The sequence below is a fragment of the Perissodus microlepis genome, chromosome 14 (assembly GCF_051167445.1).
Source record: "Perissodus microlepis isolate ML-2025 ecotype Zambia chromosome 14, ASM5116744v1, whole genome shotgun sequence".
Lineage (NCBI taxonomy): Eukaryota > Metazoa > Chordata > Actinopteri > Cichliformes > Cichlidae > Perissodus > Perissodus microlepis.
The window spans coordinates 33,744,205-33,761,748 of NC_140474.1; the positions used below are offsets into that span (position 1 = coordinate 33,744,205).

Sequence of the window (17,544 nt, forward strand, 5' to 3'; positions counted from 1 at the left end):
TGACAAGAAAGCCTAATTTGCTCTTTTTTGTTTGTTTTCTCTTCTGTTTTTTTCTTCCCCCCTTTCTCACTATCTCTTCTCTCCTGTATTTTTCTTTCTCTCCCTCTCTTTCTTTCATTCTTTCTCCCTGTCCTATCCCCTAGTCATGTCTGTCCCGTCTGTAACAACCGAAAATCAAATAAAATAAACACATAATTATAATAAAGGTCAATCAAATGGACGAATATGACAAGGCCACGATGATCCACTTGGTAAAGTAAATCCGCTTGGCATCTTTCTTGGCCTTCAGACAACAATTCTAATGGCTAAAGATCCAAACGGGACAGGCAAAAAAACAAAAACAAAAAACAAACAAAAAACCCCACAGCGAACATGGAAACAAAACTTTCAAAATAAAACAAGAAACATGAAGAGACTTGAATTGGGAGATGCAAGCTTGACACAAGAGATAGAGAGAGGGAGTGAGAGAGGGCGAGGGACACCGATGAGAAAGACACAAGGGGACCCTACATAGATGAGGAGATGACACATGACAAACAGGAAAAGACTAATAATAAACATGGAGACATAGGTGAAATATAAACTAGACTAAAACTCAGCTAAATCCTAACTAACAATGACAACACAAGAACTTAACATATTTCCAATATAACATAAGCAGGGCTCTAGACTAACTTTTTGCACTGGTGCGCCTAACTTTTTTTTCTTAGGTGCACCAGCACAAAAGTTAGGTGCACCCAAATCTTTCAACCGCATCACTTAACATCACAGTTTTACATGTGCACTTTTTTGAGGGGAAAGTTGCTGTCCATACAGACAATATTAATTTGCAAATGATTAACTAACAATCTTGTCAACACAAAGTTCTTTATTTGGAGCACCTTTCTACAAGAAAGATAAGTTACTGAAAAAAGTGCTTGTGCTTAAAGTGCACTTTTTGGCAATATTGTAGGGAATAATAAACTTAATCATCATCTCGGCCTCCTCTGATGACCTGTTTACTGCTGCCTGCCGCTTAAAGGAAGTGGGGAGAGGGGACACTTGGACAGTGCATTTATCGCAGCATATAATGCAGGGGTGGGCAATTAATTTTTACAAGGGGCCACATGAGAAACCTGAGTTGTGTCAGAGGGCCACGTCAACGACAACTTGAACCCAAGTCTGCTTAACTTTCTTAAATTGTAAAATTCACTAAATTATATATTACGAATAGCTGGTACTGGTAATCAGAAGAATAAAACTAATATAAAATAATGTAAGTATTTATATTGGGCTGTGCTATGTGAAATTGTGGTGCATAAGCCAAATAAAACAAAAACAACCACTGAATCAGTGTTATTTTATTTTAACATGTTTAACTCAACAAACAAGAAGTGTATAGAAATGCAACAATACAATGACTTGTGTCATGTTTTCCTCCTTTTCAGTGAGAACAATCCAGCCTGTTCTGGGTTTAAACAAGGGCATTGAAATCTGGCTGAATGTCTGAGGTGGCTATGCGAAGAACAGCTGAGAGGTGGTCATCAGTGACAGAGGACCTGTGTTTGGATTTGTTGAACTTCATCACCGAGAATGTCTGTTCACATACATAGGACTAGAATCCTCTGAGCATGATTCCTCAGGTGTGGAAAGTTCTCTTCTTTGAGGGAGGAATAAAAGTCCAGCAGTGAGACTGACCTGAAGTGCTCTGCCAGAAGTGTGTCAGACTGCAGGTCAATAAGTTCCATCTGAACATCACTTGAAGCATTATCCACACTGCAGGTGAAGGGAGAAGAAACCATGTCCATTTCATTTTCAAGAGCTTTGAAATCTTGAAATCGCCTTGAAAACTCTGCATGCAGTACTTCTAACATGGCTGTGGAGGTGATTGGCATTTGGAAGAGCCTCCTTTAGTGTTGGCAAGTGGGTCAGAAGGTTGTCCTTCACTTGGCTTGAGATAAGCTGCAACTTCCTCATGAAAGCCTTTACTGCATTGTACATCTCATGCACAAAAAGTCCCCTGCACTGCAGTTTGACATTTAGTTGGTTCATTAGTGCAGTCACATCCACAGCAAATCTGAGTTCTGCCACCCAATCTTCATCTGAAAGCTCTGGGACGTCATGTCCTTTCTTCACACAGAAATCCTGAATCTGTTCTCTCAGATCCCAGACACTTTTCAGTACCTTGCTTAGGCTGAGCCACCTGACAGAGCAGTGGTAGCTGATGTCACCATGTGCCATCTCATTTTCCTCCAAAAGAGCAATAAATTGTCTGTGACTTAATGCTCTTGCTCTGATGAAGTTAACTGTTTTAGTTACAACATCAACAACGTGGTCCATCTTTAACACTATCTTACACAACACTTCCTGATGTATAATACAATCCAAAAATGTCAATTTCTGCACAGGATTAATTTCTGTCACTTTATCCTGCATTCTCTTTAAAAGTCCTACATTTTTCCCAGTCAGATTTGGACAACCATCTGTTGTTACACCTGCCAGATTGTCCCATTTCAGTCCTAATTTGTCCAAACATGCATTTACCTCTGTGAATAAGTCATTACCGGTGGTTGTTCCTTTCATTGACTGCATGGCTGCCAGCTCCTCTGTCACTTGAAAGTCTGCAGTTATTCCACGTAAGGAGATGAGAAGCTGGGCGGTATCACGCACATCGCAGCTCTCATCCAAAGCCAGAGAAAAACATTCAATGCAGCTCTGTTCTTCAGCTGAAGCTCCAAGTTCTCAGCGATGTCCTCAACCCGCCTCGTCACAGTACGTCGGGAGAGTGAGACGTTCTCAAATGCGTCCTTTTTCTCTGGGCATATCAGTGCAACGGAAGGTCTGATATAATGTCATTTCTGGATACACTGTGCTTTTTCAGCGTTTCAATTCAAAACGTAATAGCACCAGTCACAAATGCAGTATTGCTGGCCATGGTCTTTCCACACTCACAACAGTAAATGCAGTGCATCTTGTTGTCAGCTTTACTGTATCTTAGCCAGGGAAACTGGTCAAGCCACTCTCTTCCAAATGTTTACTCCTTCCCCCTTTTACTTTCAGTGGGCTCTGGCTCAGAGTGGATCATATGTGGCTCATTATGTGATGCCATCTCCAAACCAGTGTTAGACATACCCTGAAAGGTCAATGTCTTCGTGTCAGAGCACTGGCTATGAATTTCAGACGGATCAGGTCTTGACGAAAAAGTTCAATCATTCTTTTCATCTTTTCTCACTACCCACAGCTACATCCACCTCTGTCAGGCCTAGGCTACTCACTAGGGCTGGGTATCGTCACTGATTCCTCGATTCGATTCAATTCAATTTTGACTCAGACAGTCAGAAATATTACAATTCTGGTAATTGATCAGTACTGACACTTGTGAGACTTCATCAGAGGTGTAAGCATCACAGCAGATGCCTTTGTGACAAAGTAACTGAGGATAAAACACAAAAACATGATGGAGATTTTCCTGGCCACGCTTTTTATAGCAGATAACTGCCTTAAAAATATTCTGCAGTAGAACAAAAACGTAACAAAACCATGAATCAACATAAGAACATTACCCGATGCTGCTGAAGTGAAGCAGAGTAATGTTACAGAGACTTTATTAGAGACACGGCTAAGCGTTTCGTAATTTGGCATCATTGTAAAATGTTTATATTTCTTCAGTATTGAACAGCAGAAATTAGGCTTTCTTGACGGAGGTCATTTTTGGGGAAAGAAAAAAACCAGTGACCGACAGCGCTGTACACAATGGTAGACTGGTGTGTAATAAGTAGGGATGGGTATCGTTTAGGTTTTATCCGATACCGGTGCCAAACCGGTACTTTTGAAACGGTGCCGGTGCTTAAACGGTACTCAAACCGGTGCTTAAAGAATGGAGAACACCAACTTTGTCCAAAAACCTCTCATGTTCAGCTGTTTTTTTGTAAAAAGATAACAATGTTAGCCTTTTCTGCAGCTATGGGGCATATATGGTATCACTCTTGGCTGGAAGCAGTGCTTAAACAATGGAAAAAACACAAACTTTATCCAAAAACCTCTCATGTTTAACTGTTTTCCACTTTTTCTTTGGTCATTTTAGCCTTTTTGGCCAGGGTGAAGGGAGTATCTGCCATCAAACAAGAAGACAGCCGCATGTAGCTATGATGATGTTTGCTAGTTCACCTTACATGCATCAATTTAATAACGTGGTTAGCCTACTCAACGTAACTTATACACGAACAACATTACGCTACTCACGCAGCGAAGAACGGCTGCTGCTGCCATCATCATCCGTCATCATTTCTGCTACACTGGCAGGGCTAGGGGCCAGGACTCTATTCTTCGGGTTTTTGGGGGATGTTGCTCCGGGTCCGATAACTGGCAACCCACCCGCAGTAGATGTGCACGGAGTGAGGTCTCGCAGCAAGCTATCAAATACGGTGCATTTCTCGGCTTTTAAAAAAAACGCTATGCGTCGCCAGGTGTTTCATCGGATTTGAGGTGTTACCTCCTTTGACAGTATCACAGTATCAGCTTAAAGCACTTGTTGCAGGCTGCTGAGTTTGCATATTTTGCTGTGAAGTACAGCCATACATTTGACCGGTCCTCCTTGGGCATTTTTAATCTGTAGCTCTGCTCTAAAAGAACATACGTACCTGGACCCGCCTACTATCCTCGGAAACGTAAAATGATTGGCTAGAATCTAAAGTGTATCACAGCTCAGGAAAAAAAAGCACCGAAATAAAGCACCGAAATGTGCGCTGCTTTTCGGTCTGGTTACTACCGTTTATGTCAGAACTGGTACCCATCCCTAGTAATAAGCAAATGAATAATGCAGAAAACAGAGATTTAAGATGGGGAAACTGTTCTTGAAGTACATTTTGGTCGGAGAGGGACAAAACCTGTAGCTCAAAATCTGTGTGCTGTCGACTCACTGATGCGTCAGGTCCACACTTTGTGTTTACATTTATCTGGAATCTGTTTACTTGCTCTCATTTACTGTTTTAGCTGTTTGGTGGTTGTTGAAATAGGTTGGTGACCTCCTGGCATTACTGGCAAAATGCATTTATATTTAACAATTGATTCAGGATTTAATGAATCAATATTGCGTTATTCAAGCTAAAATCAGTTTTAACCCTCTCAAGGCAGGCGTTGCCGATTTGCAACAGTTAAAAACTAACAACCTGATTACCCCACATACATATTTTATGAGTTTTTTTTTACTCAGAAGTACCACTGCAGGACTTGGTTGTGCATTAGCAACAAAAAGTTTAATTTGAGCCTGAGAGGGTTAATCGGAATATCGATTATTGAAACCCACCCTACTACTCACCTCTATCTATCCGCCTGGACTATCAAACGTACATACATGTAGGCCAACGGGAATATCTGGACCACAGCCAATTAAAGAGGTCCCACCCCTGACTATCTCTGATTGGTTTAGACCACGATTTGGGCATAATGTGTGTTTGTTTGTTGTTGAGCACACGGACTTTCAGAGTTGCGGGCACTTTTTTTTTTTTTTTTTACTCAAACGGCTGGTTGCACTGGTGCAACCTGGGATTTTTTTTTAGTTGCACCATTGAGAAATTAGGTCACATTTGCAACTCAATTGGTCACACTGTAGAGCCCTGATAAGAAATCAAAAGTACAAAATAAACTCAAAATGCTGGGTCACAAACCCAGCCCCCTGAAATGTTATCCACTTAAGCCTAATCTAAAAAGTGGAGACGATGTCTGTCTTTCAAATTCAAACTGGGAACTGGTTCTACTGAAGAGGGCCTTGAAAGCTGAAGGCTATGCCACACATTCAAACTGCTACAGCACAGTTCTTTTAATTTCAGTGGTAGCAAAATATTCTGAACTGCTCTTTGAGCAGTTTTGGAGGAATAGGATTTAGGAATAAATTGAAAGAAATTGCTTAAGTTGTTGAATGTAGAAAGGTCGATATGAGAGAAAACCTTAAGTAAATTTCAGCAGTTATGAAATTTGCGCCACTTTATGACACGTGTGCGATGGATTTGAATATTCATCAAGTCATTACTAGGTAAAGCTTAAAGGACTGCTTGGCTCTAACTCTTTGTCAGGCTGGCTAAAGTGCTGTTACTGTAATTCAAAAAATTAATTATCTAAATATGATCACTCAAAAATAGTGTTTTTAGGAAGTACTGTTAAATGTCCATTTCCTAAGACATATATCAGGACAGTTCCAGAGTTCGTTAAAATAGAATGTGATCATTTACAATCCGGGACTAATATTACTGACTTACCCAACTTGACACTGGAGACGCTTGGATAAGTGCAAATTCTATTTTATTCACACACTTTGGCTGAAAATAACACAGCTTAAAACTCACTGCTCCTCTGCTCTGTTTTCATACATCCAGCTCAGTACGCTCCTTCTCCCAACATGCTACTGTTTTTAGAGACAGGAGAGGCATGATTAAATATCTGCCCACAGCTGCGTCAAGCAGCCAGTGGCTCTACCAGTGCCTCTGAACCCACTGCACCACCCCTCCACTGCGGTTGAGCCTTAAACCAAACCCCTTCGCCTAAACCGCATCTATATTGATGTTAAAATAACCCACTATATAACTTTTTTTCTGAACTGAGGACTAGATCAGATAAAAAGTCAGGGGAGAAGTAAAACTGAACACGCTGACATCACACATGGACATGAACCTTCAAAGTAAAAAAGGAAATAACAACACAAAGACGCAGACAAGACTCTGAACTACACCTGCAGGAAAAACGAGGACACCAAAACAAAACCTAAGAACTAAACCCCTAACTAAACTGAAACATAGAATTCTAATAATAGTCAAGGAAGAACAAGAATCAGAATATAATACAAAATACAAAATCAAACCAAAACATGACAACTCAAAATACTGGATCAAACTGACCCAGAACCGTGACACATCAAGTATTTCGATATGTACAGCTCTGCAACACATACAAGTGAAGAGAAGAACATACTTCTTCAGTTCCTTTCTTGCATCCTTCACATAGAACAGTCCAAAGCAATCCATGCCACAATATGTGAATGGAGGGGTAATTTCCATTCTGTCCTCTGGCAAATCTGCCATTTTTGGATCTTGTGTGTTCCTTCTATACTTCCTGCATGTGACACACTTAAAGATATGTGAGGCAACTGCACTGCTGCATCCAATGACCCATATCCCATTAGATCACAATTCATTTACAGTGATACTGTCATGGTCTCCGTGCCTGCCCGGCCGGCCCCACAAGGCTACATTTGCTGTTTCGGTTCTCTCCCTCTCTGCCTGGGCGGAGCTCATTGTGGGCTCCCGCCCTTGGCCCACACACCTGACAACAATCGCCTGTCATCACCGGGAGCACTATTTGAGGCTGGAACACAGATCCTCTCGTCGCTGGATGATTGTACTACTGACGTTAGTGTTCTCACAGCTCCTGTGAACTTGTGCTTCGTGATTTGTGATTAGTTTGTGACTTCCCTTCTCTTCTGCTTCAGACCTTCCCCCCCCGGACCTGCGACCTCCCTGCCGTGTGAACGTGTGTGAGTGTGGGCAAGAAGATGTGAGCGAGTGTGAGAGAGCCCTTGTGATTTCCTGGAGTTTTGGATTCCCCTTCACTGTATATATATTGTGCACTGGAGCCGGAAATAAAAACTGTTTTTTGGAGACATCTAACCGCTCTGCGCTTGAGTCCCTACAACCAGATCGTGACAGATACCTCTTCCTTGATGCTGTACTTTCTCATGATAATGCTTGATCAATAAAGAAGACACGTGACTTGTTTTTGGCAGAATGGCAGGATGTTTAACACGTGGATGAAGATCACTTTTTGTTAAGCGGCCGCCTACTCTCAGCACACCCTGCTCATCCAAAAATTGACTTAATTTGCATAGCTAGTTTGCTTTGTCTTTGGATTTTACGTCCTTGCATTGCTGTAAATTCTTGATTTCACTGCTGAATGCTTCTCTTTGGACCAATCTGATTATGAAAAGTTCAGCTTGTTGTCTTTCCTCAACACTTGTACTTCCATTGAGTTTGGGACCAAGACCCTTGACTTGCTTAGCATGACGTTTAACCCTTTAAGACCTACCATAGAACCAAGTCCGCCAGAGCTTATATTATATTTTTACATGGTGTGGTGCCATTTTTGGGAGCATTTCAAGTTGCTATACATCAATACAACAATTATAGCCCAGATTTTAATAATATGTATTCATTAAGTGCATAGTAATTACATAAATTGCAAAAAAGTGCAATAAACTACAAAAAAATTGAAAATCGTTTTTGCTTTTTTAACATATATTTCTAGTTAGAGAAATTTAAGAGGCTTATCCCTCAAAACTGTAAATACAAAAAAGTTGCACAAAATAGTTTCCTACCACAGGAAATTTATTTTGAGTGTCTTCATAGTTTTATTTTTGAAATACACCAATTTTTATACACTGCAGGAAAAACGAAAATAAATATTATACTGCAAATTTGCAAAAAAGCAGCATATGCATCAAAATAAACTATTTCCAGCAGTGCAATATGAGTCCTAAGCATCCCAGAAACGACACAGAAAGTCATAAAGTCAAACATAACTTTTAAAAACACCAGTATAGGCCCTGATGGTAAAAAAGACTACATTTCCGCGAAAATGACGTCACTTCCGGTTTCGGGCAGGTAATGGCGGACATGCAAAAGTTCACGCTGACGTCTATTCCAACGTAGGAAGTGTTATGAACAGCTGATCGGATTGTCAAAGCGTGTTTCTGGAATATTATGTTTTTGTTGCTGCAAGCACTTTTTATGCAGTTTTTGCAAAGCTTTATGTGGAAGGAATCCGTGACCTAGGACAAGCTGATGGCATAAGATGTAAGTACAACTCCTCCGGTTTCATATGCAAAAAAAATTATTGCGCTAGCTTACGTGGTTGCAGAGCTACCGGGATTTAAAAATAGTTACGCAAAACAGAGCGTGCCCGCTCCGACCGGCTCTAAAGGGTTAAGACAAGCAATAGCCTTAACAGCTCTTTTCCAGTCAGAAAACTTAGTCAGGCGGTCCAACAATGTTCTATTTACCCTTGCACTGGTGTTGAACACCTGAGCCCTTCGAAGTTCTGGATCATTGTCACTAACCTCTCCCACCTCAGCATCTCTTGTGGGTAGCTCCTTTTCCCACAGAAAGTCTGGGCCAGTGAACCAATTTGAAGCAACGAGCTGATCTGCCAATAACCCTCTCGAAGCATGGTCCGCCGGATTGTCTTCAGATTGCACATGATACCACTGGTTGGCATCTATGGTGGCTTTGATTCTCTGGATCCTATTTGCCACGAAAACATGAAAGCATCTGGCATCATTATTAATGTACCTGAGAACAATCTTCGAATCAGTCCAATAATATTCTTTAAGGTTGTCTATTTCGAGCTCATGTTTTAATACAGCACCCATCTTCGCAGCAATCACTGCTGCAGACAGCTCAAGCCTTGGAACTGTTGTGACCTTAGTGGGGGCAACACACGCTTTCCCCATGACAAGTGAGCAGTGTACGCTGCCATTAGAGTTGACTGCTCTTAGATAAGTGCACTCCCCATAACCTGTGAAGCTAGCATCGGTAATATGTAATTCATACTGCTTGACATCTACAAAGTTTGCTGGTATGTAGCACCTCTTAATCTTTACCTGACACAAGTTATGGAGATGTTGTAGCCATGATTGCCACTGTGATCTGCACTCCTCTGAAAGTGGTTCATCAACTAGCTTTCTCTTGACTCACCTGTTGCAAGATCAACTAACCACGTAAAACAAATGGTGCTACGAAACCCAAAGGATCGTAGATGGAAGCTACTGTGGATAGCACTCCTCTTCTCGTCATTGAGTGTTTCTTGACAGTTACTCTGAACTGAAAGTCATCAGAGGATACGCACCATTGCACACCCAGTGCTCTTTCTAGGAGCGGCTCCCCTAAATCTATGTCCAGCTCTTTGACAATGTCAGCACACTGTTCCTTTGGTATTGACTCCAATACCTTCTAGCTGTTGGAAATGAACTTGTGTAGTCTAAGCTTGCCTGCACTGCAGAGCTCTCTCGCTTCCTTAATCAGCTCGATTGCCTCAGCATCAGACCTTACACTCACCAGTCCATCATCAACATAAAAATTTCTTCAGATGAACTTGACAGTGCTTTGGTTAAATCGATCCTGACCTTCTGTGGCTAGATGTTTAAGTCCAAAATTGGCACAGCCAGGTGAGGAAGCTGCTCTAAACAAATGGACTTTCATCCAAAAAACTGATGGCAGAGACTCGAGATCACCATTCTTCCACCATAAGAACCTCAAGTAGTCTTGGTCTTCAGGCAATTGATGGAACATTCATTCCACATCACACATAATAGCGACTGGGCCCTTTCGAAATCTACAAAGAACTCCCACCAAGGTGGGTCTGTTTAAAAGGCAGAGGCATTTCCGTCTTCTTTGTGCTTTATTTCTTCATGCATTTTAGTCAAAAACCGGAGATCTTCTTGCGAGAGATTTGCCTCTTATCCAAGCCTTTCACTGAAGTCAGATTTCAGCACCTTAAGTACATCTTCTGGCGCAGTCATCTCCTTAATTCTTGTCTTGCAAACATAATGAACTTCGCTCTTCAACTTACTTGTTACTTTGGGTTCAGGGGTCACTTGCTTTACAATGATGTGGTGACTTACTCCAATTGCATCACTATGCACCAGCCTACATCAGTTTTCTGTACGAAGGGCTGGTTGTTCTCATCACTCATAACTTCTCTAGGCATTAGTGCTTGTGAACAGTTATACCCGATAAGAAGACCGATTTCACATTTCTTCGGCGGGGCAATGTGTTCCGCAAGATGCTCTAAATGAGGCCATGTCCTTGCAGTCTCTGGCGTTGGAATGTGTGTACGATTGGCAGGTATGAATTCACGAGTGTAGACCGTTGGCACTGTGATCTTCTTAGAAGATAACCCTCTTATTTGTAGACCTTTGAGTCTTTTGCATGGTACAATTGTCTCCTTAGACAACACTGTGGTCAGCTTCAACTTAACTGGCTCTGCATTAACATCAAGCGCATCCGCTACTTCTTCAAGAATGAACAAAGAGTCACTTTGTGAATCTAACAGAGCATAGACGAGGACTTATTTATTTGAATTACTTGGCATTGATGCATAAACAGGAACTATTGCTGAAGTCTGAGCACTATTACCATCATGCACAACTCTATTGGATGTGGTTTCTTGAGTGGTGTCTTGCGGCGATTGTGGCTTTCTTTCGTTACTGCACCTTGTCTCGTCATTGTCTTGTTGTTTTGAGCAGTCCTCATGAAGGCATGTGGGGTGGCGTTTTGAGCAGGTGTTGCAGACCATCCGGTTGCTGCAGTTCTTGGATTGATGGCCAGGACTCAAACAGCCGAAGCACAGTTTCTCACCTTGAATGAACTTCACTCGGTCAGCAACTGGCCTTGCAGTTAGTCTACGACACTTGTGCAAGACATGTCCTGTTTTCTTACAAAACATACATGTGCTTATGTTCTTCTCAGTGGTGTTAGTTGCAAAAATCCTTGCACTTGCTGCTTGGTTCTTAGAGGTCACTACATTCTGAGGTTTAGATCTTGTCTTTTCCAAATCCCCTTGCCGCAATGTCAGGAAAGTTACAAAAATACTTAAAATCTGGGAACCTTCCATGCTTCCATCCCCAGGGGTGGGCAATTCCAGGCCCCAAGGCCCCGGTATCCTGCAGGTTTTAGATCTCACCTTGGGTCAACACACCTGAACCACATGATTAGTTCGTTACCAGGCCTCTGGAGAACTGCAGGAGCTAATTTAGCCATTTAAATCAACTGTGTTGGTTGAAGGACATATCTAAAACCTGCAGGGACACCGGCCCTCGAGGCCTGGAGTTGCCCACCCCTGCTCTAGCTGATACTGCGTGGCTTTTTGGTTCCATCTGTTGCTTAACCAGTCAGGCAACTTGGCTGTCAGTTTTTGATTTTCAATGCCATCATCAAGAATACGCAGACTCTCATTGTGAGCCATGGCACATTCACAACTGCGTAAAAAGTCCACAAATTTCCTTACGTCAGCGCTCTCTCTTCACGCTGTTTTTGGCCAGGCATGTAATTTGTCTCGGCAGGCTTTTGCCAATCATAAAAGGCTGGCCGTATTGCTCATTGAGCAGTTCCCATGCAGCAACATATGCAGTATCTGAACCAATCAGAAAATAACCGTCTAATCCCTCTCTAGCCACTCCTCCAACAGATTTCTGAAGGAAGAATATTTTCTCTGAGCTTGGAATGTTTTTCTTTTCAATTAGAGCTTGGAAGGATGACTTCCAATGATTAAACTTGAGTGGATCACCACTAAAAACTGTGGGCTCTGGAATAGGTAGCCTATTTGCTGATATAGCCTCAGCTAAGACCTTCACAAGCTCTCCTGTGCCATCTTGAAGCATATGTGTTGGCACTGCATCCTTTGGTGGTTGCGAGTGCTGGTCCTCAGGGTTCACCTGATTGAGTCAGTCAGGCTATACAGACATATAGGATAAATACTGTTTATAAATACATTCATATTATGATCATTCTCACTGTACTTTATGTATATATTAAAAGGAAAATCTTTGTGTATTTTAATGTATATAGTAACCCATGTGTCCCTAGTATAGTATTTTCCATTTTTTTTATTTCCAGGCTATTTTTCTTATTTATTTATTTTTTATTGTTTTCTAATGCATCTCTAATTCACCTTTTCTTCCTGTCCCTTGTGCTGCTGTAACAAGTGAATTTCCCCAGTGTGGGATTAAATAAAGTCTATGTCTAACATAAATACAGAGACATGGAAACATGGATTTTATTACTCTGATGGATGTATCAGAGCAACTTGGGGTTGTCCTCTTGCCCAAGGATTTTTGGCATGCAGACTGGGGCTACCATTGAACCACCAATCTTCGGATTATTAAATGACCTTCTCTACCTGCTGAGCTACAAAATGGAAATGATTCACTGAAATTTCTATTCTTGTTTAAAATAGAACTAGCCAGTTGTACAGCTACAGTGTAAAACAGCTTTGGCATTATTTGAATAGGTGGCATTTCTTTTTTTGATACTTTTGTAGTAAGCTCTTGCTCTTGTTCTTTTTGTCTTTTCCCCTATTAGGCGTGATCTACACCACTGATATGTTGGACCGAGAGAGCAAGGACTCCTATTGGCTAACAGTTTATGCCACCGACCACGGTGTGGTTCCTCAGTTCACCAGTATTGACGTATTTATCCAGGTGGAGGATGTTAATGACAACGCCCCGTTGACTTCTGAACCTCTGTACCGAACCTCAGTGCCTGAGAATTCTCCACGTGATGTTTCTGTAATCCAGATCGAGGCTCAAGATCCTGATGCCACACTCTCCACTACTGCTGAGAGGCTCAACTACCGCATTATTAGTGGAAACCCACAGAATTTCTTCACCGTCAATACCCGCACTGGTGAGAAAGCATGTGTGCATCTTTCATCAAAAAGGTAGTGCTATATGTTAACATAAGCAAATTTAATTAGAAACCAGGAGTTGTAATTATAGGTTTAGGTTATAGGTTATAGGTTATTTTTTTCAGTAATAAATTATCTTTCTTTTGTCTGCTGTGCATAACAAGTAGCAGTAACACTTACAGCTTGGTAATAAAGTGATAATAGCAGGGTAACAAGGCAGAAACAAGAACCTAATAATATGGTAATTTCTAAGTTATTACCACTAATTTACAAAGCAGTAACCAATTACTGCGACAAAATGTTTCTCCCACTCAAAACGCTATGTCCAGATGAACAGAATCAACCTTTAGGGATTTACTTAGCTGGATAATTGAGCATGCATCAAGACATCCAAGTAATTTAATCCTAACAACAACGGTTACAATTGAGTAGAAGTATACTGAAATTCATGTAATTGGATAATAGACCCCCAAAACTGGGGGTAATAATGTGGAAATAAAAACATCCCCATGAGGCAAAACCAATTAGTAGTAGGTCTCTCAAAGTCCACCATCATCTCCACTGTCTTGAGCAGGGTGAGCTCCAGCTATGACATGTTCAGTTTTTTCTTAAGGAAGTACAGGAGAATGTCTATGGTTTAAAATATGTAATTGGCTTAGTTTACAGCGCTGGACCTCGGTGTGAAATCAGCCACCTGCCTGACATGAAGGATGACCTTCAGATTGGGCTATACAGTTTTATACCACCACAATAACAAGTATTATTATGACTACTTCCGGAAGCGGCATGGCGGTCCCTCTGTCTCCCTGTGAATCTTCTTCTCTCTCCGTTCACATCTGACCTCGCCCGTATCTGCTCCTTTCCTGGAATAAAACAGAGAAGACGCCTCCCTGCCTATACTTGATTATTAATATTATCCTACTGATTCTATTTATCTATTCTATTTATTCTATTCTGTCTAAGTTTGGGACATTCTGTTCGGACTCCCTTGGCTCAGAAAATATCATCCTGACTGTTAACCAGTTATGATGTGTAAGCATGTTCTGGACCAGACAGTGGATTCATGGATGTACCTGTCATCCATGAACTTAAGGAGTTTCACAGATTATTCTCCTGAGGTGCATCCATTAGTGTAGAGGGAGAAGAGCAGTGAGGAAAAAATACCCCTGGGGGAGGCCGGTGCTGATGGTCTTAGTGGGATGTGATGCTTTTTCAGTGCTCACCTGCTGCTTGCTTGTAGTCATTTAATCCTTTGATGGTGGACTTCTTTGAGATCAAGATGACAGTGGAGCGTTTGAAGCAGGAGGGGACTTCACACAGCTCCAGAGATCTGTTAAAGATGGGGGCCAGTTGGTTGGCACAGACTTTCAGATAGGAGGGAAACACACCATCAGGTCCTGGAGCTTTTCTAGTCTTCTGTCTCTGGAAGAGCAGACACACATCGTCCTCAAGGATCTTTAATGCAGGTCGGGGGTCAGAGGGGAGGGGGATGAGGGCTGCAAGTAGTTTTTTTGTGTAGGCATTAGGTGAGGGTGAGCCGGTGGGAGGTATGAATGATTGTCTTTCAAATCTGCAGTAGAAGGTGTTAAGGTTGTTAGCCATTCGGCTTCTCTTCAGGGTGCTGGGATGGACTCCTGTAGCTGGGGATGTGCTGCAGGCCTCTGCAAACTGGTGTAGGGTTGCTGGCTAAGAAGCTGTTTTTAAGCTTCTCCCTTCAGTTCCTTTTACCCTGATCTTCTTGCTCAGCTCATTTCTGGCCTGCTTGTACAGGGCCAAGCCCCTGCTGCTGTAGGTCTCCTCCTTGGTCCTTCTTGGCGCAGCTTCTTCAGAATTGGAGTGAACCATGGTTTGTTATTATTGCATTTGCAAAAGGTCTTAGTCTGCCCACACAAGTCTGCACAAAAACTTATGTATGATGTCAGTATGTTCATTCAAATCGGAAGTTGCAGCTTCAAAAACACTCCAGTCTGTGCAGTCAAGGCAGGATTGTAATTTGTCCCAAGTGCTTGGTCCACTTCTTCATAGTTTTAAGTTAAGTTCTTCATAGTTTTTAAAATAATTAAAAGTATTAGTCATTGTATTGCCATGTAGATATGTCATAGACAGATCACTGAAAAATATAGCCATTACAGACGTAGTAATGCTAATGAGAGGAAAGACCAAAGCATAAGCCAAAACAAGTCAAAGCTGGCCGACAGTTTGAATTGACTGCTCTAGCCTTCGTTCAAGTCCGCCCTTACTTCCATGTTTTTCCGGTCGCCAGCACCACGGCGTGAAAACTTTAAAATGGACCCAGAAATGTCGCTCCATTTTTTGTACATTTTTAATTCTCTTGGAGCTAGAAAAACTTTGTCGTCGCCGGCATGTTTTGTACCTTAAGCTCATCAGAGACAATCATATGCAGGTAAAATAATTTCCTTTAATCTACACGCATTTAGGAATTACTAGTTTCATGGATAATTTCAGTGGCTGAATGATTGTGCACATTTACTGTTTCATATAAAATGTGTAAACTAAATCTCTTTGAAACTTATAGAAGAACATTTTCTATTTCTATTTATTTTCTATTATTCATTTGATCCTGTAACTTATTTGTGTGCATAGATAGGCTGTAAAAATGTCACAAAGCTGAAAACATTGTTATTTTTGAGTTCACAAAAAAAGCTTAGTTACACAGATAAAGTGTATAAAATTTAAGTCTTTTCACAGCTTATTTGTATATTTACTTAAGCTTAATAATCAGAATAATGCTTTGATCTCTTCAAATGAATGAAATCATACCTTTCTACAAAAACTGTTTATGTTGTTCTCCACCTTTTCCTTAACCAGACCAGACCCTTGTACTGTAGGATTAACCTGAGTTTCCCAGTCCTGGACCGTTTTTTTAACCAGGAGGATCCCAGTCCCGATTTTTGTTGATGTATTATAAATATTCTTGTTTTATTGTTTTTGTTATTTACTTCATTCTCATTAAATAAATCTCCATTTAAAATTGTTCAACGTTAGCGTTATGTTCATACATGTTAAAAATACCTGTAAATAAAATGAGTTCAGTGATAATTTATTCATGACATAAAACTTTAGTTTAATGCAACACATAACAACGTAACAAATATATCCAAATAAACAAATGTCCTAATGCATAACTCATTTTGGAACTAATCTTTCAAGTATTGAAAACAGTCTGTCCATCCTTTCCCTGTTCTCTTGCGCTCTCCTGTCCTCAGCCTCTGTCTGGGTGGCTGTCCGATTGTACGATTGGCCCTGGAGTGTCCTCAGGGAGAGAGGAAATTAGGGCAGGAGGCAAATAAATACAACACAACAACTCTTAGTAGTTGTACATTTATTAACATGTGTTCTTAAGAATTATCTTCTTGATAACACACATACATACTTTGTATTTCTTTTTAAAGTATCCCATTTCTTTTCTGGCCTCCAAGGAGGTGACTTTCTCCTGAAGGCCCATCTTCTCCAGAATTGTCCTGATCACACACAAACAATAAGAGAAGAGAGAAAACTATGGCAACTATGTTAATCCCTAAATCCAAAAGTTTTCGCAGTAGAACATAAGAGAAATATCGTCTGGACATCACAGGTTCTGTACAGCATGAGGGTTAATAAAACCGTAATCTTATGAATATGATATGTAAATTGATTTATTCTTGTACCTCCATGCCACAGTGGCCGAATTCTTCACCCCAGTGAAGACGTGATCATTTTCTCCTCTCATTTTAATAAATTGAGCTGTTTGCTTTTTGTTCCCTAAAACATATCACCAAAAGGTTAATTCGGAAAAATCAAAATTGACTCTAAAAGTGTATTCCTCTCCCGCATTACCTCCCTCTTCGTCCGCGATTGTTATAAGAAAAATTCTCCTGTGTGACCCGCAATGAATCATGGGATATGGTAGGCCACCAAGGATACACCCGACTCATCCTTCAAATCTGGGGAAAAGTAGGACGCATTTGTCGCCACATTTGGAGGACTCTTCAAATTTGGAAAGCTTTCGTCGCGTCACTGTGACGTAATTGCCCAAAATTGTGGCCCACAAATGCTACCCCTGAATTTGGACACAGCATATGACTATATTAGAAAGTTGTTTTGATACAGAAGGAA

General features: G+C 41.1%; 2 protein-coding genes across 6 annotated transcripts in view; one reads left to right on the top strand and one right to left on the bottom strand.

Moving 5' to 3' along the window:
• Positions 1-17,544, top strand: part of fat3a (FAT atypical cadherin 3a) — a 185,074-nt gene that overhangs the window by 69,212 nt on the left and 98,318 nt on the right. For all 5 annotated transcript variants that reach the window (XM_084950510.1, XM_084950505.1, XM_084950507.1 and 2 more), the window contains exon 3: positions 13,104-13,427. In XM_084950510.1, the coding sequence (XP_084806636.1) occupies positions 13,104-13,427 (324 nt within the window). The remainder of the gene's footprint in view (positions 1-13,103; positions 13,428-17,544) is intronic.
• On the bottom strand, positions 1,454-2,571 carry LOC146374283 (general transcription factor II-I repeat domain-containing protein 2B-like). The gene is made up of 2 exons (XM_084951529.1): positions 1,852-2,571; positions 1,454-1,576 (listed from the first exon to the last, which is right to left on the bottom strand). Exons 1-2 carry the CDS (start codon positions 2,569-2,571, stop codon positions 1,454-1,456), a joined length of 843 nt encoding a protein of 280 aa, XP_084807655.1.